General features: G+C 35.8%; 1 protein-coding gene across 1 annotated transcript; it reads right to left on the bottom strand.

The window, feature by feature from the left end:
• Positions 1 to 1,179: 1,179 nt before the first annotated feature.
• GABRA6 (gamma-aminobutyric acid type A receptor subunit alpha6) lies at positions 1,180 to 18,230 on the bottom strand. The gene is made up of 9 exons (XM_002816159.4): positions 17,921 to 18,230; positions 17,600 to 17,718; positions 16,919 to 16,986; positions 14,754 to 14,974; positions 14,587 to 14,669; positions 14,143 to 14,286; positions 13,569 to 13,721; positions 11,714 to 11,973; positions 1,180 to 2,274 (listed from the first exon to the last, which is right to left on the bottom strand). Exons 1-9 carry the CDS (start codon positions 17,956 to 17,958, stop codon positions 1,999 to 2,001), a joined length of 1,362 nt encoding a protein of 453 aa, XP_002816205.1. The 5' UTR covers positions 17,959 to 18,230; the 3' UTR covers positions 1,180 to 1,998.
• Positions 18,231 to 21,658: the final 3,428 nt, after the last annotated feature.

The raw sequence follows: 21,658 nt of genomic DNA, 5'->3' as shown, positions 1-21,658 counted from the left end.
ACTTGATTTTATCTATCTGTTCCAGCTCTAAGCATAAATGCTGACTGAGCGTAATGAGTGAGATGTAGAGTGAATGTTGAGGAGGGGCACAGGTGATGTCAGAACCCCAGGACAATTATTACAAAAAGTGGCATACAAGTGAGACAATACTAGAGAATACAAGAGGGTATAAAAGAATAGGGTCATATCATATTAGATGAGGACATGTATAGGTATGGTTAAATGAACAAGCTAGGGATTCACACCGCTTGGGTTTGATTATCAGCTATAGCACTTGAGTGCTCTTTGATTTTGAACAAAATTATTCATGTTCTTTGAGCCTTAGTTTCTTCATCTTTAAATGGAGATAATAGCAGTATATTCTTTACAGGTTTGTGAGGTAGATTAAATGAGACCTAGCATATAAGATGATTAACACTCACCTGACATTTAATTATTTAATATACCCTGTATAATTATACCAATTTTATTTAGATAGAAAATAATAATTATGAAACAAACATACATGGTTCAAAATGAAAGAGTCTTTGAAGAGCATCTAATCAGCTCACTCATTCTATAGATGAGAATAAAGCTGAGTCTCCCCAAAACAAAGATATTGGGCCAAGGAGCTAAATGATACAGAAGTTGCACAGAGACCTCAGTCTCCTCACACTTAGTAGAGTGCTGTTTCAATTAAACTTCAAGTTGTTTAGCTGTAGTATGTTTGCATTTTTCTGGGCAAAAGTAAGAGAGTAGTAGTATTAAAATTTTTTTTTCTGGGTTCTGGTCGCAAGGTGATCTCTATGATGTTTAAGACCCAGGAACATCTAATGAGGGGTTTGTCCATTTAGACAAATCACACCACATGCTTTCTCCTACTCTTGGTTCCTACTTCCCTATAAGAATTCTATGTGGGAGAAATACTGTTAGAGTGAAGCATCAGGAAAGAACAGGAGTCATGGAAAGGAAGAAGAGTAGTCTTATTCATTTTTCATTGTTGATTGAGCAGGAAAAGAGGAAAGATTAACTATTTGAATATAAATTCAAATCTTTTATCAGCACTAGGTAACTGAGCCTGGTTGTCCCATTTCTCCTACCTCTCACCAGGGGCAATAACATTGGGGTAGAGGTAACCACTTCACTTATTCACACCTAAAGAAAGTCTCTCTCTAGTTGCATGAAACAGATCCAGAGAACCATGTTTATTGTTGTTTTATTTAGTGTTATAATTGGAAATGTGGAAAACACAAGAGATAACCATAGTCATAATATACAAGGCTTCCTTATAATGAGTACTTTTTTCTTCAACCTCATAGAATTATGGTAAGTGTATTATTTTAAAAGGAGAATTTAGTAGGATAAAACACACTGAATTTTAGTCCAACTACAGCTATGTACATATGCATACATAATTTATGAGCTATGTATAATTTATATGTATACAAACACCACATTTTATTGAGGTAAAAGAGCACAGCGAGGTTAAAAACAAATGGCTAAGCTCAATGTAGCCTTTACAATGCCACTGAAAGCCATTTTACTAGCATAAAGGCCTCCAACATGCTGGTATTAACCTACTGATAAATATTTAGACTGTATTTATATTTTGCTCTCTCGGGAACTAAGCCAAAATAAACATATTTTAAGGCAACCTTTGGAAGTGTCAGCATTTCTTATTTTATCTGCCTTGTAGTAAATGTTATTCACAGTGACAATTAAAAATACTGAACAATGGAAGACAAAGGTTAACAAATTCATCTTGAACCCATTTCATCCTCATAAAGTTTTTATCTAACATACAGAAAAGTCATATTTTTCAGCAATCTTCAACTTTCTATTTCGAGTAGTAGGATTATTGCTTTTTTGCCCACACATGCTTACTGAAGCTGCATTACAGATTTCCAATTTGATTTCATGTTCTGAGAAGCATCTACACAAGTCTCAATGCTATTTTTTAAGAAAAGATAGGAAACAGGAAACAAGAACTTATAGAATTCAGGTTGTCCTGGCTGCAAGCTATTCAACGCTGCTACTCACTTCCATTGTATCTTTGGAAAGATAAACTACCCAGTACACAAGGTTGAATCCTGCAAATGCAACTGGGAAGAGAATTCGAGAATACTGGTCTATTTTACTGGTGCCTCCAAAGGCTGGCGAGAGTGGTGGGGGCGTGACAGGTGTTGATTGTAAGATGGGCGCTCTAGTGAGCACTTCATTGGCCTCGGAAGATGAAACTATTGGCAAGGACAGAGAAGTGATTCTTTTCTTCAGATGATATTTGGAGTCAGGATGCTGTGGAAAAAAGACAAATATTAAGCCCAAATGAAAGAATAGATATTGCTTAATTGCTTATTTATTCATTCTTTCACCATTGACAAATACTTACTGACGATTTACTTTCTATGTAAGGTCAAACATCAGCGAATTCTTAATAGTATTTTATGGTGTTACTTTTCCAAGTAAGGCTTAAAATACATTGTAAAATAATTTACTTGCTTCCATCTGACATTCTATTATTCAATATGTCAGCAAACAACACAAAGCATGTTTCATGTCATAGAACTACGGTAAGCATTGCATCCTTAGGGAAAGACAAGCCAGGTTGCAGAGGCATAGCCACCCCTGGTTGTGCATTAGTCTGTAGGGCAATGGGTTTGGGCAATGGTGTGTACTGGGAGGAGGGGTGAATTCCAATTTGGAATATGTGGACTATTAGTACAAAAAAATTACAGGCTGGTTTATTAACACCATTCTTCTGTACACATTCCCAGCCTACATTCTCATCTTTGCACACTCATAAGCTTGAATCAGCTATGATTTAAGGATTTAAAAAATAAATAAAATTAGCCTATGTATGCCAAAGGCCAGTGACAAAGAATAAATATCCTTAAATTGAGTAGGATGACTGTTCATACCTTGAAATACACCTGCCTCTTAGCTCAGAATTTCTATATTGTACACTCCTTACTTCCCGCTCAGAACTTTCTAACTGGTCTTTCTCTATCTTCAGTCACTAAAAATGATTCATTTACTAAACTCAGTTTTGTTATATGCTCCTTTCTATCACTAAACCTCCTGTCTCACTGAAATCATGACACAATCAACTATAGTCTTCAATGGGGTGTTTAATGCAATAACTGGCAAGTGAGGCTAGGGTCCAGATAGGGGAAATGCCTTGTCCATGATGGTAGGGCTAGCAATACACTCCAATGGTCAATTTCAGTGCCTGTTTCATTCCAACATTTCTCTCATCTTTATTCTAAAGTATTGGGCCTAGTTCAGAGACTCTGATTCTGTTTGATTTAGATTCCTTTCATGCTGTTGGTGTCTAGGGGGCCCTCCTCTGATTCCTATCTTTTCTTATCTGCATCCTGTAACAAACATCCTGCTTGTGGCTAGCTTGTCTTTGCTGGGCCTCTGCCTTCAAACACTTGCTGTGCATTACCCCTGATATTGTAAAATGGCCTTGTTTCCTTGCTGGCAGCAAAATCACCACTTTGCTGCCTGGCAGGGTATGTGACCCACGTGGGCAAACTCCCGTGGCTTTAGCCAGCAACACTGCGGCAACAGCATAAGACAGCTGCCTCCCCTGTGCTGGTTGAGCCACAGGACCAAAATGACCTGCCGATGTGGTGACATTTGGACTACAGGGACAACAACCCCCAAAACTTCTTTTCTATATTCCCCTCTTGTTTTTGCTGTTTGATTTGCCATGAAACTTACTGGGTATCTAAATAATAATAGTTCTTGTAGAGAGCTTAAATTCACTGTTTTTAGGGGCCATGGAGAAATGTGTTTCTTTACCAAAAGCAAAAACAAATGGTGTAGTCAAGATTTGATTTGAAAAAACCACAGTGAATTCCAAGCAAGGGCTATCTTTCTTATATATTGGCCCAGTACTGTGGTACTCTGGACAGAATTAAATTAGTCATAGGTCTTAGAGGTAGAAGAGAGTTTAAGATATTAGAAGGGCTAGTATGCTGCTCTTGAAGAGGAGATGAGGGAAACTTTCTATTAAAAATAGATGGGCCGCACATGGTGGCTGACGCTTGTAATCCCAGCTTTGGGAGGCCGAGGTGGGTGGATCACAACGTCAGGAGTTCAAGACCAGCCTGGCCAACATGGTGAAACCCCATCTCTATTAGAAATACAAAAATTAGCCGGAATGGTGGCAGGCACCTGTAATCCCAACTACTCAGGAGGCTGAGGCAGGAGAATCACTTGAACCCGGGAGGCAGAGATTGCAGTTAGCCAAAATGGCGCCACTGCACTCCAGCCTGGGGACAGAGCAAGACTCCATTAAAAAAAAACAAAACAAAACAGGATGATAGCTGAGGACTACCGTGCCCAGAATCACCAGGCTGTGTGCGGATAGGAGCAGAGTAACTGTCTCAGTGCATGCTGCCTTTCCTAGAGAACACAGAACCATTTTTCAAGAATTTTCTATCATGTTTCTCAGACTCTAAATTTTCACCTATTAAATATAGTATTAAAATATTCTCTACCTGAAAGAGCAAAAGGTGTCACTGTTTCACCCTCTAAAAAGAGCCATCCTCCTCCCACATATGGAACACTAAAATACTCTCCTCTAGCAAACATTTATAAGAATTATGATAGAGTAGAAAGAAGCCAGCCTTCAGAGCAGATTTTCTTTCTACACTCATTTTGACTTTTAACAGCATGCATTATCTGTCTGAAACATGTTTTTCTTTCTATTTTAGGTAGAAAGAGGGAAGACATGCCTAGTTCATTGGAATAAAGCAGTGACTATAAAACATTAAGTACCATAAAAATGTAAAGCCTTGCTTATTCTCCTCCTGTTTTTTAGAGACGTGGTGGGGGCAGTTATGTGTGAATCTGTGCATTGTCACAATGTCACAAAAGACTGAATGAGGATTCCCAAATAATTATGGTCCAGAGGTCAGAAGTACCATTCAGAACTAAACACCATGAAAAATTTATAGTAAAATGGATACTGCAATTTTACCTAAATTAAAAAATTAAAATTAAATAATATTGAAATTAAAGATTTCCTACATTAGCATTCCCTTTTTCCTCATCTACTTCCCCAAACAATCTCTATGGAGGGTTTTCTAGGAGTTAAGAGAACAAGGAGAGTCGGAAATCCCTAGATTACAGTTTCATAGCTACTAATTGCGTGCAATATGATTTAAACACCTCCTGGGTGCCATAGGCTCTAATTCTCTCTCAGCTTCAAGTTTCTATCTGTGAAGGTAGGGACAAATATTACTTAACACATAAGTTTTTTCCTATGTTTTTAAGAATTTAAGAAAAAGGCATGATATAAAGATACATACACAAACATATATATGTGTATATATATACACATATACATATGTACATATATTTTTTGCTCAGGAATCTTAGCTATATATATTTTTTAAATCATTTTCAAAATATGTCTGCTTCTCATTCTCACCACTCACCTATCTTTATTTCTTCTTTGTCTGAAATAACATCCACCTGCCACCCATTTTTATCTTTCCCTCATATCTTTTGCTACCAAACTCATTAACACCTACCATCACTGATTTCTCCAGCCTTATGCATTTTTCTGCCTAGTTATTATGACTCTTGTAGATATTATTATTTTCTGTTTTGTAGGTATAATTATTTTTGTTGTGGCTTATCTCCTTTCCTAGCATGGAAACTCTTTAATGGTAGAAGGCACATTATTCATATGTATGAGCATTCCACAGTGCCTAGCAAGTATTTAAAACACAGTATTTCTTTAATAAACAAAGGCCGAATCAACAAATGAAAAAAATCTAAACATTTCCCAAGATTTGTTGGAGGAAGTAGGCAAAGAGGGGGATGAAAAGTTTTATGATTATGTTACATTGTATTTTAATGCAGTTTTATATTACATTATAAGTACCGGTTCTAAATGCTTATTGTTGACTAGCATTACAAGGCAATTTTCAAATATTATTTCACGATTTTCTTCAAAAAATCCACAATGTCATATTATCTTCATTTGATAGATGAGCAAACGGAGGCTTAAGCAGGAAGCTCACAAAGGTAATGAGTGGCAGGACCTGAATTCAACTTCCCTCTGATGCTACAGACCGCACTCTTAACAATTATTATGCTATTCTTCCTATCAGCTTTAGCGTTTTGGGCACAGTGTCTCAAGCTCAGAACTACTGACCTTTTGGGGCCAATCACTCTTTGTTATGGAGGACCATCCTCTGTGTCCTGGGATGTAGAGCAGCATCCCTGGCCTCTACCAACATGATACCATTAGCCACCTCCACCTCAAGTTGTATCTCCAGACATTACCAAATGTCTCTGGGGAGAAATAGCTCCCCATAGGAAATCACTGGCTTAGATTCACAAGTGTTCCACTGCCCAGGAATGATTGGGGAAATTTCTACAGGCAGCAAATATGATAGGCTAAAGGAAATGCAAGAGGCCTGGCTACCCTACATCTGGATAATCAGCTGCTAAATAACTGGCAATTGACAGAACAAGGAGATTGGTCACCAGTTTAGAAGGAACATGCTGAATTTCTGAAATGAAAAGAAAGCAAATTTTGTGAGCCGTTTAAGCTACAGGTTTGCTTCAGTCCCTTCCTGCTCTATTGTAAGCATAGCGGCTTCAGCTGATGGTAAAATAGGCTTTTGTCAGAGTCCAGATGAGGGCTCAGCTTGGGGCTGTCACTGTTTTGAGTGGAATGCCTGTGGTTTTGAATTTTTGCAGGGCTCCCCTGCTGCTGAGTGCCATCCTGCTTTAGGTATTTATAGAGCACTGCTTTGTTTCAAGTAATGTCATATTGCAAAGGTACTTTAAGTCAAACTGGACTTTATGATAATCAACTATTTGATAGAGGGAAAAGGTGTTTAGGAAGTATTTAGGCAGATTTTTATATGTAATTCAATGAGTCTCAGTAGGTCTGAGAGGTAACCTATCACCCCCACCATTTAAAACGATATTCTAACCAGGGCTGCCTTACTGAAGGGATAAACCAAGCATTTGTTTTTAGAAAGAGCAAAGAGAGACAACACAAATGAGAGAAAATATTTTTTTGAAAACACTTAGTATTGATAGTTTGCAAAAGTCATCATATTAATCATTATGGGGAAAATTAGAACTCTGTTGGGTTTTCCTGTGTTTGTGTTTCAGCTGGTAGAGTTGAAAACAGACACAACTCCAGAATTCCTACAGACACATAGCTTATTGGCAGCAATATATTGAATGGTTGATCCATGGTGCTAGGGAGCATGTCTAGAAAACATATCAGAATGTTTGGAGGGTTCATAATAAAGTATTGGGTGGGGATTTGATAGAAGGTATGGGGAAGGGGCTAACCACCTACAACCCTCATCTAATCCATCCTGCCTTCCCCATAAACCATACAATGGCACAACCAAGAAGGGCACTGTGATCTTTCTGGCACATAGAGTCTTTAATGGTCTTAATTCAGTCCTTAATTGTAGGGAGGAATGACAGTACTCAAAAAAAATCTGCTCCAGCCTGGGCGACAGAGCGAGACTCTGTTTCAAAAAAATAAATAAATAAATAAAATAAAATCTGTGCAATATTTGGAGTAGGCAATGTAAACCTTTCAGTATTCTATTCTTCACATCTCTCTACATAGATGAAAGCCACATGGTAATGGCCCAGTGCACCTTACCACCTTAAAAAGGAGCACAGGAAGGGTATAGATCTTATTTCCCTCTCTATGCCCAAGTTTGTAGCAACTGGCTTAGAGTTTCTAGCACAGAGCCAGGCTAATTTCTTTTTTGTTCTTAGCTTCGACATCACTCTGCTAGAAACGAAAACCTCTCCAGACTGAGTTAGACACTTTTGGATGGCTCTTCTGCAGCTCACTATACATCTCTAATGACCACTATACATCTCTAATGCCGGGCTGTATTCCAAGGTATTATTAAGGCTCATTGATCTCTCTCACTTCCTGCTGGACAAGAAGCTCCATGAGGGAAGAGGCCCTCTGATATCGCTCACTAATATATCCTCAGCACTCTACAAAAGGCCTGGCACATAAAGGCACTTATCAAATATATATGGTATGAATACTTCAACGAATGCATAAGTAGTCAATAAATAGGTGCCAGATGAAAAGAAAAAAAAAGAAATGAATAAATAATGCAATCAACATAAATATAGTAATTGTCCTGACTAATGAAATTTTGGTTCATTTTGTGTTATATAATTTACAAAAGGCATCACACCCATGTAAAGAAGAGAAGCTACATTGAGAGTAATGACACTGCTCAAAGGATTGCAGATGGAATGGGTGAGTGATTGACTGTCTGGAACATAGTGATGAGGGCTTAGGCCTTTAAAATAACAAGGAAACTAGCAAACTATGCAAAAAGAAATCAAGGACCAAAGTTGGTCTTACACACAGTATAGGTACAGGTATACTCCAGACATGTTAATAGGCTCTGAAACTCATGAAGACATAAGTAACTCTCTAATGTTAAGGTAGCATGCTAGATAAAAACAACAAGAAAAAATCACCATATAAGCGGGAAAAACACTGTTGACAATTTCTTTTACAGAAATAATTAATAAAAAATAAAATATCCAATTCCATATGTCTTAAAAACAGAAAGATAATTCGTCTATAGAGCATTTCTGAAGATTTAGCTTTAAGGTGTCTTTTCGGGCTTGAGATCTGGATTTTAAATGCTTGAGTTTCTCCATTATTATTATGTTTTAAGGTCAGAATCAAAGTGATAAAATGAATAAATTTTTACCCACATTCACTGTAAGTAGTTTCTTGTGAAAAGCAATGAACATATTAAAATATACAACATAGAATCACATGAAATATCCAAGCACTTAATTTCATTTCAACTTCACCACATTAGTTTGCTGTTTCAATGTCAAACTTATTCAAATAATGTTGTTTTGATTACAACTGAATAGATATTTTTAAATGTCATGGTATTTGGAAGAAAATGTCTTGCAATCAAAATACACCATTGTGTAGTATAAATTGCAAATGTGTAATTTATGTTTGTTCCTCTACGTCATATAAGACAACTTGCCAAGGTTTGACAAGAACAAATGTAATGCAAATGTCCTATGTAATCACCTATATTTAGTTTTGATACCTTCAAGGTTTACATTGTTTGATTTGGTCATTTTTGTTTTTATGTTTATTTTTACACTTCAGCCTTTTAGAATCAAAATTTCCCTATGTGTTGCTTTAAAATATTTTAAGTAAAACCAGGTTCAGAAATATAATTTTTCACAAGAAAAAATAAATGCTACCTGCAGGAAAAAAGTACTTGGAGATTATTCACATACCATTTTTTAAAATCTAGCTTCCCAGAGGACCTACTCATTATATGTTACTATTTTAGGTTTATAGGAGACAGTTTATATCAAAACCTGAGATCTTAAATTCCATCTTAAATTAATAAATTATATCTTTAAAATAATAGCCTGAGGGGGTGATTATGTTTTCTCCAAGGATTTGAAATCATCCTCTTCTCAGTACTGCATATTTCAAAAAAGGTAAAGCAAAAAAATTGGTCTTTCTTTTTATTTCAATATCTGACCTATGAGCATATTCAAAATGGATCCATTTTTTTCTGTTTTTGAATATCTTTTTTTTTCACTTTTACTACATTACTCAAATAAGAAACTGGTAAGCTGAATTCTGATAAGCACTTTTTTCATTTATAGATATATATTAATATGTATACGACCTATGGACAATATATAGATTATATACTTATATGCATACAGATATCTCGTAACAGAATCACTTATTTCTACTAATATGAAATAATTCTCAGAAACATTTGGAATTTATCATGACAAAAAATGGTTTTAACATTGTGGAGCAAGTCTACAGACTAGGATATTTTGTTACAAAATTTATATTTTGGCGACCTTTCAAACTACAGATACATAAAGAATATATTTTTAAGTCAAAGGAAGAATTTTGGGACTCAACTACATTCTTAAAATGTTTTATCCTGTGGTATGCACCCAGGCATATTTCAGTCTTTAAGAAATTCTTGGGAAGGGTGGCCTCAGTCTCTGTAATGTTGTGGATTTCAGAGGTTCTTCTTCTTCTTCTGATTATTACTATTATTATTACAAAGACAGTATCTAAATGTGTCGCCCAGGAAGGAGTTCAGTGGCGTGATCATGGCTCACTGTAACTTCAAAATCCTGCATGCAAGCCATCTTCTTGCCTCAGTTCCCTGAATAGCTAGAACTGCAAGCATATGCCACCAACACAGAGCAATTTTTTTTTTTATTTTTGCAGATATGGAGGTCAGCCTGCTATGTTGCCCATTCTGATTTTTAACTCCTGGCTTCAAGTGATCCTCCCAACTCAGCCTCCCAAAATGCTGGGATGACAGGCATGAGCCACCACACTCGGCTTATACAGAGTTTTTGAACCAATTCCTAGATTTTCTACCAACTAGAAACTAATATTTTCCCTCTTCTAGACTGTGTTTTCCACTTGTAAAAGAAGGTAATTAAACTGGATCACTGAATGGCATTTTTTTCTTTTTTCTTTATTTTTTAAAATAAGGGCTAATAAAAAATCCTTAAATTATATATTTCTACATATTATGGGGATGGCCTCTCATTTCTTGGAGAAAATATAAATTCCCAAACAAGTTTCTTAGTTTATCAAAGACAAAATTTCAATATGAAAATGATCACCTTTTTAGTCAACAAGTGCCACAGATTCTGAAAAGTAAAAAACAAATCGCTTTAAAACTTTTATCATAAAGTTAAACTGAGGATTACTGGGCTGCACGTAGTTTTCAGATATGGAAATGCTTACTAGAATTGATCAGTTGTAAAAAAATTTCCAGTTCAAAGTGTCTGTCTTACTTGAATTCACAGAGCAAAATATTTCTCTTCTAAGAGCTACTCTTTAAGATTTGTATTAAAATAAAAATGTATGCCTGTCAATCAGTTTTATTATCCATTAAAATAAGTATGTTCAGCTTAATTGTTGTTATAATTTACTTTTATGCAAAATTGAAATCTGGGGGCATATTAATGGCCCTTGAACTATTAATGTTACCATTTGTTTCTTATTCAAAAACCTCTGGGGACCAGAGCTTAGCCACAGCAAATTTAACAAAAATTTATAACTATTTCTCACTGAACGTAAGCCATTGACTACAAACTTATTGATATACATATATTTAATATACAAATGTGAATATGAAAATGTTTTAATATGAATCAAATTCTTGGGTTATGACTCAACATTCAGAAAATCTATTATTCATTATTCACAGATGCCTTGCCCTCTTGAAATAAAGCAGCAAGCAGATTTATAACAAAAATTGTACATTCCATAGAAGTCCCTGTTTTTTTCCTGCAGACTCTGAAACCTCATTAGAAAAAACATTTTTTTTTTTTTTTTTACTTTTTCCCCCTAGTTGGTACAAGTGACTTTGTTCAAAAGAATATCGAAAGGCTTAGAATTTTCTAGTTTCCTCTGAGAGCCTGGAATCTGCCAGTATAAGTGAGGATGATGAAAGAAGAATGCCCAAAGTTTACAGCAAAGATAAATGAAGGATTGTTCCATAGCTTTTCTCTGTGAAGCTGGAACAGAAACTGGCCTTGCTCTTGAAACTACAGTTATATAACCTGTGTTCAACTCACATTACTTTTGGACACTTTCGTTGTTTGTGATCACTATTTAGGCTGCTTTTTCCTACGGTAGGTAATGATAGAAAAAGTAAACAATTACCAAAACAATCTCAGCTTCCAAAGGTTCAGTAGCTTTTGATATTGTCACTGTGGGTGGGGCTGCAATCTGTGCCTTCCTTTTGGCCTTCTGTGTCTGAAGATTGGTAAAGTAGTTGACAGCTGCGAACTCGATAAGAGCAGAGAAGACGAAAGCAAAGCAAACAGCTATGAACCAATCCATGGCAGTGGCATATGACACTTTTGGCAAAGAGTGCCGGGCACTAATGCTCAAAGTGGTCATAGTTAAAACAGTGGTGATCCCTAAAATAAAAAAGAATAGGAAATGTAATATTAGTACTGGGAATCCTATGGCAAAATCAAATGAGAATGTGTCAGAGGAGAAGATAAAACACTCTACCAAGGCAAAGTAATTTTTAAAAATACTTTTTGTATTATAATTGTTCATAATTATTATCATAAGTATTATCATTTCTGAATCTTTCAATATTTAGTGAAGTGACTTATACATTATAACTGCTCAAAAAATTTTGAGTTTACTGAATGGAATTAGTTATTGTAAAATTTAAGTCGTAAATAGTTCTAGTTGTTTAGGGCTTGAGAGAACTTGTAACAATTATTACCACTTAAGAAAAAAAAAACTTGAGGCCGGGCGCGGTGGCTCACACCTGTAATCCCAACAGTTTGGGAGGCCAAGGCGGGCGGATCACGAGGTCAGGAGATCGAGACCATTCTATCCTGGCTAACACGGTGAAACCCCGTCTCTACTAAAAACACAAAAAATTAGCCGGGCTTGGTGGCGCGCGCCTGTAGTCCCAGCTACTCCGGAGGGTGAGGCAGGAGAATGGCGTGAACCCGGGAGGCGGATCTTGCAGTGAGCCGAGATCGCGCCACTGCACTCTGCCCTCCAGCCTGAGCGACAGACGGAGACTCCGTCCCAAAAAAAAAAAAAAAAAAAAAAAAGAAAAAGAAAAAAAACTTGAATTTCAGACCAATTTTACCAGCTAACATATTAAATGATAGTTAATAAATAAATATGGTATAAATATTAGCATAAAATTAGGTTACCTAATTTGTTTGTATTTTTAGCTAGATTTTAAGGTATAATATTTACTCATTAGAAGATACAATTTATCACTCACTTGCTGGCAGTTTTCCTTCTTGAACTATGGCCTGGGGAATTTATACAATTAGGAGATGTATAATATTGATGGTCAACATCATTATGTTGGCATTCTTTTGTAATTTTCAAAAAATCTATTTTAACTTAGTAAATTTAAAAAATCAAGATTTATGATTTCTATTCAATTCAGGTCTATCTTACAGACTACTAAATTTATAATCATTAAACCCAGGAAAAACACTGGAATGTGTCACTGATGTTTCCAGTTGAAGCTCTTTTTCTTATTATTTAATTTTGTTTTTATTAAAATTATCAGTGATTCTATCTATAAGTGGAACTAAATATGTAGGTTGAATCATAAAAAAATTGACGAAATGACAATTTTATATGGTTCAACCTAATAAAAGGGGTATACAACTTATGTATTACTGTGTTCAATACCTTAATCTTTTGCTTTCATGGATTTACATGCAGTTTTTAACTTTCTGCTTTTCCTCAGTTATAACAAAGAAAATCAAGATAAAGCACTGCAAACAGGACACATGAAAGTCATAGGAAACCAGTCATAATTCTCACTGAGACAAAATTTTTGTTGATTCATCACACAACTTGTGATATAATGATAGTGATTTTGCATGATACATATGTCTGGATGAGACAGGAACCTATTTCTTTGTGGATTGAAAAAGTGCACCAGTGTGAATATTTACTCAAAATACACAAGCAATGGAAGGTGGAAGATGAATGTACCTGAAGTACAAAATGTGACACATACCAAAAACAGTTCTTGCTGGGACGGACTCCTTATTAATCCAGAAAGACACCTGGGAAAGAATGACTGTCATAATGCAAGGAGTGTATATCTGTATCATGAAGTAGCCCATCTTCCTTTGCAAGTGGAAGTAAACTGTCATTATAACGTATTCACCTGTTGGAAGACACATACATCAGTATTATTACTGCTGACAGTCTGCAAAAAGAATGCAGTTGAATATAAATCTTGACAATTTTTAAATTAACATTGACTGGAAGAAAACAAGCAAAGGTACATTTCAGTATATGAGAAAGCTACTTGATCAGCAGATGATAGAGCGAAGAGACACATCAACTCATTGTTTTCAGTAGGGTTCTTTATATTATATACATAAAAAAAACTACTTATTCCAAGATTACACAAATCTTTATATGCACCTGGTTGCATAATCAATTTTAAGGAAAGCTACTCATCACTTCAAAACAGCATGCTTAGCTGAGAATGGCTAAGGCAAAGGAAAAAGAAATAGATATTTTGAAAATGTGCACTGGAGTCATCCTGAGGGATTATTTCCATCCTTTGGTCAAATTCTTACCTGTGTTAGATTTAATTGTCTCACTAGATACTGTTTGTCCAATTAGATCATACTGGAGAAGGCTTGAAGATTCTTCTGGGACTTCTACTGAGTAAAGTGGTCCTTTTTTCCATGTATATATGATCTCACTTTTGGGATAAGCATCTAAATATTTGAAACAAATTAAATATAGCAGTGAATTTGACGAGTTGTCTTTTTTCCCTTCAAAGTGCACATTGTCTATAAAAAAAGGAAATACAAACATAAATTGTATTTAATGTTTTCTTTAATCTTGATGACTAAAGCCTCAATTTATGAGATTGACAGAATGATTAAGTATATTCCTAGAATCGCACTGATAGTGTCATGATTCTATTTCTTCCTTGATTTCCAGTATCAACTAAAACCAAGTAATTATATATTTTGGATGTATTATGTGACTCTCAGAAGCCTGTTGTAACTTACAGCTCCCAAACTTGAGTGGACAAGCATGCCCATCCATAGGAAAGTTAACCAGCCTCATGGGACAGTCAGCATTGATGGTAAGCCTAGAAACATTGAAATCAATGGTTCTGAGTTAGTATTGTGGACATATCATCTAGGCAGGGGAAATAGAATTGGAGAAACCTCACCTCATGGTGTATAAAATGGTTCCATTCTGCATTATTCTGAAGAGTTTATTAGGAGTTGTCATGTTGTGAGCAATGGACTTTTTACCGTTTCTGAAAAAGGTGTCAGGCGTCCAGATTTTACTGACCATCAAGTTATTCAGACTCAGAATCTCAGTTGGCCCCCCAAACTTCAACCTCTCATCAGTCCAAGTCTGGCGGAAAAAAACATCCATCGTATACTCCTAAGAGAAAATAAAATATTTGTGCGGGCTGGAAAGACAGTTTGCTAAGAATAGTTTATTCACTAGCCTATACACTCAATCTCAAAACTTAAGCAATAAAGCAACTTTTTATCGCAATAATTTCTCACAAAGCTATAATTTTAGCCAGTTATTATTATTCTCAAACTCAGAAAGTTTGCATTGTTATAAAAGATAGTGCTGTGATGTGTAAACTTCCCTTCTCCACCTTGACTTTCCTTAATATCCTTCCTCTTTATCTATCCAGTCATCCATATTTCCATCTATCAATACGTCCTCCTTAATCTAGAAAAAAATTATGGAAATATTTAGTTTAGCCTTTGTGCTGGCTGGCCTTTATACCATCGGTTAGACTAACTATTCCCCTTTGCACCTCATTCACCCTCAAAGGTATCTCAGAGCTTCAGAGTGCCATTCAGTAAAATTCCACACACAGATAAACCTTACTTGATAAACACACTATAGCTGCACATCAAAATTATTTTATATTGTTCTCAGGGAACATAAAAACAAGTGTTACCATGACTATTCTACAGAGGGTATCATTTAAGTATGTATCATCAAAATTATGAGTTAATTTGTGGCTTTTATGAAATAACATTAAAATGTTTAAGAATTATAATGAAAGCTATTGCAAAAGTCAATAACAAATAACAATTTGTAATTATATCAAAGTATTGCCAATAATTGCTTTGCCTACTATATAAATTCCTTTATGAAACTTATTATGGCAAGTAGTGATTACATTTTAAAAATATAATTTGACAAGCAATATACCCATACAATAATGACTCAGGATATAATAGGGATCTATTGCGCAAATAAACTGTAAAAACAGACACAAGCATAAGCTAGAACACTAAGTATACCCAGACTTCAACAATACAATAGCAAATTGTTGTAGTTGTTTATACTTGGAGTGGCTTAGAATGTGAATGAAAAATATGATACTAAAATAATTCAGGATTCTGAATATTGCTAACTCTTTTTTCTCCTTATATAGTAAGATAATTATCTCTTGAATAAAGCCCTTCCTCCCTCTTTCCCTTTCTTTCAATTTTATTTCTTCTTTCTTTTCCTCCATATCCCTTTCTCTTCTTCCTTTACTCCTTCCTTTTTCCTTTCTTTACATCTTCTTTTCTTGCCAACTTATAAAAGCAGAAAATGAAAAAGTCTCCAATAACTGTTTCTTTAGAATTACATTTCCCTAATAAAACCTAATGATGAACCTCTTTAAAGACAGTTATGTTTACTTCAGCATTCATATTTACACTTCTGTTTTAGAGAGAAATGCCACCTGAGAACCGTAAAAGAATACCATGATACACTTTGTTCTAAAAGATGAGTTCAAGTTTTCATTGCTACTTACTATAAATACCCTCTTACGAATGCTACAGCCATCTGTACCTGGAACAGAGTCCCCAGAACACCTACTGGTCCATCCTCAATGTAAAAGGTGGAGAGCATCGGCCTTTCCAAATGACCTCTTTACTGTTTTAATAAAATATACTGATAATGATGTTGCCACAAAAGACAATTATGCTTTAGGTTTTATAGACATACTCAATACATTTTTATGTGGAAGAAGATCTGTGTGTTTTTTTCTTCCTCCAATAAATTTGCTAGAGCTTCACAAAGAAAGGGAAAAAACTCTTCTCTTTGGAGGGAAGAATTAGTGCATGGTATGTGGATGGAAGAGAGGACATAATTTTAAAAAGTCCCTCAGCTTAAAATGTTCAAGCCCTTAGTGAAATGTGAAGATTAAGCCAGGAATCTGCTCTAATGGTCATGCCCTCCCAGCATGAATACACATATTGTGTCATGAATCTGCAGCCAAGCTTGGCGGCAATACCCATTATCATTAGTTTTTGGACTCCACTCTCCTCCCCGAAATGAAAACACCCAACTCACTTAGAACTTACTCACCATCTCCACATCTGACACGGGCCCAAAACTGGTCACATAAATGTCTGTTTTGACTTCAGTGACAGCACCTGAAATTAGCCCAGAGGGATGAAACGATTATCACCACTGATGTTAAGGGGATTGATCTCAGCCCTCTACCACAAAACCCCTTACTTATCATAGCCAGTATCTGCAATGTGTCCTATTGCATTCCAGTAGTGGGGATCCTTGGGTCTCTCAACTCTGAAAACTCACGTCAGTGGCCTTGTTTTGAATTTATTACAGTCAATTGGGAGAACATTAAGGAATGAAAGTAGCTAGATTCTTTCTAATGAAAATGATAATAACTAATGTATATTGATGGCTTTAATGGGAAAGTGCTAAGAAAACTGTTTTACATAAATAATCTCATTTTGCACTCATACAACTCTATGAAGCAAACATTGATCACATACCCACACTACAATTTAGGATATGAGGCTTAGAGAGTTCAGATAACTTGAACAAGACTACTAATGGTGGATGAGGCAGAGACTGGATGGGAACATACACATGGTCTCTCTCCCATACCCCTGCCCCTTCCCACTACCTACCCACTATCCTGCCCCTTCCCACTAGTTTCTGACTCTTCTGGGTCTTCAAAGGGCAGAAATGGAGGAAGGAGACTACAGGTGTTTGTGTAGCAAAGATGCAGCTTCTTACCTCCAAATCCCGGCCGCAGCCGATTATCATAGCCTTCAAGCAAGTTGTCCAGGATCCGACTGACATTTTCTGAGTAGAAGTTGCCTTCAACTTCGAGTTTCCCTAGGGCATTTTCTAGCCTGTGTGTAGACAGTCAATGATCCTTACTCCCAGGCTCAGAGAAGAGGTTTTGTCTAATCTACTCTGTTCCACCCTGTTACAAATACATGCTACACCACTTCTGGCCTCTTTCATGATTTGATATAGGAGTCACCCAATGGATGTATACTTTTCCTTTCCTCTGAGATAAAAAGAAAAATCAGGAAAAAGAATCTTACTCACCACAGAATAATGCACAGCCAGGGCAGAGGTGACGCCATCCTGCAGTGCACTGAAATGCAGAATTCACCCTCCCAGGGTCGTCCTCCCTGCTAGCCAGCTCTCCTCTGCCAATCAACTGGAGAAATCTTTCAAACCCTTCATATCTCTGTTCCTTGTTTGCCTCAAGTCAGTAATCCAATAGATAAAGAGGTTGCCTAAAAATTTGCAGGATTCCCCTGGCTTCCTTCTTTCTTGTTTCCTTCTTCTTACGTGGAACAAGGTGGTTTGTGGTCTTAGATTATGTCCTGCAGACACCCAGGCTCCTCTGACTGACTCAGTTGGGAAATGAGAGTCTGAAGGGACAGTGCATGGTCGGAGAGCAGTGACAATAATCGAATAAGGCATTAAGGGAGATTAGAAGGAAGAAATCCACTGCCAGTTTTGGCATGGCATTAGCAGGGCCCTGTGAAGAAATCTGGAAAGCATTGGCATCTTGCTGATTGAGATTATGTTCCAATGGACTCAGCGTTTATTATTTTTATGGTTCACAGAAGGATTCCTACACAGCTCTTACTGTTTAAAAAGTGTAACGCTATTGGGACCCTCTTGGATTCCCTTTCTGATATTCATCAGCATTACTAGCTACAGCCACAACCTTATGTATTTAAAAATTATTCCTCATGATTTATTTACCAGCACTTGTAACACAACAGAACAACTCGCGGCCATCTTACTGTTGAGTAAATATTTTTTTAAAGGTACTTTGCTGACCCTTCTTGTCAAAGGTGTGTCATCTCAAGCTAAGACAGAAGTGGGATCTACTGCTATCAATAGAGACCTGGTCAGTTTCTTGAATGCCACCTATAGGAGACAATGCCTGAGAAATAGCAGGTTAAATCTCCTCATGCAGAAATGTTGCAAAAATAAAGCATCTATACACGTGGTTAATGTTGATGATTCTGGCACTATTTTATTAGGCTTGCCACAGGTCGAAAAGAAAATGTCTGAATCCAAGAAACAGCATTCTATTCTCAGTTCTGCTAGGAGGAAGTTGTAGTCAAAAAAAGTTCATTTCAGCCTTAAAATTTTCATCTTTTCTTTCAATAAAAATTTATTAAATAAAAAAATTTTAAAAGGCATTGTGAATATATATGTCAGTGTGTATATCTATTATATAGAATATATATTATATAGAATATATATTATAACATATATAATATAAAATATATATTATAAAAATATATAATATAAAATATTACATTTTATAATATATATTATACACACACACACATATACATAGATATTTAAATTCAGGAACATAAGATTAAGGATCAAAAGTCTCAATTCACCATCTTCCTGCCAAATTCATTTCTTACTCACCGAGTTCACAGTCTGTACCTTTGGAATTCAAATTCTACAAAGGCCATGGAAACTATTGCAGACACACAGCACAGCCGTAACAGTCACACTTGAGAACATGACATAAATCATTTGAGGAACATTTGAATACATTATTGTCAGAGAAAGACACATGGCAGCCATTTAAATGAAGATACCTACAATGTTTTCTCTAATTTAAGGGAAACACCCCTAAAACCTTTTCGTGTTTGTTATGGGATCCAATTTTCACATCTCTACTCATTCTTTTTATTCTCCTTTAAACCTACTGCCACTGGTGACCACAATGTATTTTCAACTCACATTAATTGTGCTATTACTTAAATCCCCTAAATATCTGGTATATATGATGCTATGAAATAATTCTCTTCAGATTAATCACAACTTTTTTTCAACCAGAGAACCCTATATTTATCCCTGTTATCTTTTTAGATGTGTTTCTTTTTTTTCCTATTGAAATGTTTACCATTCATCTCTGATTTGTGTCATCAGAGAGAAAGCTTTGTAAGGGTTTTCAGACCGAATGTTTTTGTCTTTTCTTTTTTAAATTTAATTTAATTTAAATTTAAGTTCCAGCATACATGTGCAGAACGTGCAGGTTTGTTACATAGGTAAACGTGTGCCATCGTGTTGTGCTGCACCTATCAACCCATCACCTAAGTATTAAGCCCTGCACGCATTAACTACTTAACCTGATGCTCTCCCTTTCCCCACATCCCCAACAGGCCACAGCTTTGTGTTGTTTTTCCCCTTCCTGTGTCCATGTGTTCTATTGTTCACCTCCTACTTATAAGAACATGTGTTGTTTTGTTTTGTTTCCTGTTCCTGTGTTATTTTGCTGAGGATAATGGCTTCCACCTCCATCCATGTCCCTGCAAAGACATGATCCCATTCCTTTATATGGCTGCATAGTACTCCATGGTGTATATGTATCACATTTTCTTTATCCAGTCTATCATTGATGGGCATTTGGGTTGATTCTATGTCTTTGTTATTGTGAATAGTGCTGCAATGAACATACACATGCCTGTATCTTTATAATAGAATGATTTTTATTCCTTTATACCCAGTAATGGGATTGCTGGGCCAAATGGTATTTCTGGTTCTAAGTCTTTGAAGAATTGTCACACTATCTTGGTTGAACTAATTTACACTCTCATCAACAGTGAAGAAATTTCCTATTTCTCCACAGCCTCTCCAGCATCTGTTGTTTCTTGAATTTTTAATAATCGTCATTCTGACTGGTGTGAGATGGTATCTCATTGTTTTGATTTGCATTTCTCTAATGATCAGTGATGTTGAACTTTTTTTATGTTTGTTGGCTGCATAAATGTCTTCTTTTGAGAAACGTCTGTTCATTTCCTTTACCTAATTTTTAATGTTTTTTTTCTGTAAATTTGTTTAAGTTCCAAGTGGATTTCGATATCAGACCTTTGTCGTATGGATAGATTGCAAAAGTTGTCTCCCATTCTGCAGATTGTCAGAAATTTTTTCACATGTAAAAAAAAATCGTGGATGATATTGTACATTTTTACAAATATTCTTATAGAATAGGCATGCTTTTCTCATTAAAATGATTTTTTCAACAAGAAACACTTAATAAATTACAGTTGTCTCTAAACAAAAGATTAACACACCTGATTTTATTTTTTCATATAAGAAATTAATGTAAGAGAAGGAAGACTTTTTTACTCTCAATAGGAAAAAATAATAGTAGAGCTAGAACGGATAATAAGCTATGTAATCTTAATCATTTTCCCTCTGCTGAGCTTACCTTTAAAAGAATGTGACAGACCTAGTGATATCTAAGATACTCAAGTTCTGTAATCTGAGAATTTGTATTGTATGTTAGTGTCTATATGTAATGAAGTCCCTTGTTCACACATCTCTGTCAGAATTAGGGCAGACAAGATCTATTAGCAACACTGTTAATTAGATTACAATTATTATTTTCCTGTGGAATTAGCAAAAAAAAAGGAGTTTAAGAATATGACAATGGCTACAACTTTGGGAGATATATGGTCATATTTATGTAGTGTTTTGACTATGTAAACCAGTTATCAGAGCTCTCTCATTTAGGGAATTACTTCTGTTTGGCAAATATGAGAATATCTATCTTATATCTGCATATTTCATAGCTGTTTCTCCAAAATATGTTCTTTTTATGAATCACCTTAGACAAACACTTGCATGCTTTGTTGTTTATCTCCACTGGGAAGCCTAGGACTACCATCCTCTTCAACAGTAGTGCTATTAACATGCTGGATTTTGTAAAAGAATAATGTGAAATCATTCCTTTTGTGTCCTGTACTTTAATTACATATACCACCCACACCAACACTGCTTTGTTTATATAAAATG

This window comes from Pongo abelii, chromosome 4 (assembly GCF_028885655.2).
Source record: "Pongo abelii isolate AG06213 chromosome 4, NHGRI_mPonAbe1-v2.0_pri, whole genome shotgun sequence".
In the NCBI taxonomy this organism is placed as follows: Eukaryota; Metazoa; Chordata; class Mammalia; order Primates; family Hominidae; genus Pongo; species Pongo abelii.
Note: the sequence above shows the minus strand (reverse complement) of the source record. Positions and strands in the feature narration are given on the sequence as shown.

Excerpts from the sequence above, each read along its gene's own strand:
- GABRA6 (XM_002816159.4), bottom strand. The coding sequence starts at position 17,958 with ATGGCGTCACCTCTGCCCTGGCTGTGCATTATTCTGTG. Across the intron at positions 13,722-14,142 it reads GACAATTAAATCTAACACAG|GTGAATACGTTATAATGACA; the intron begins GTAAGAATTTGA and ends GTCTTCCAACAG. Across the intron at positions 2,275-11,713 it reads TGGAAGCTGAGATTGTTTTG|CATCCTGACTCCAAATATCA; the intron begins GTAATTGTTTAC and ends TTTTTTCCACAG.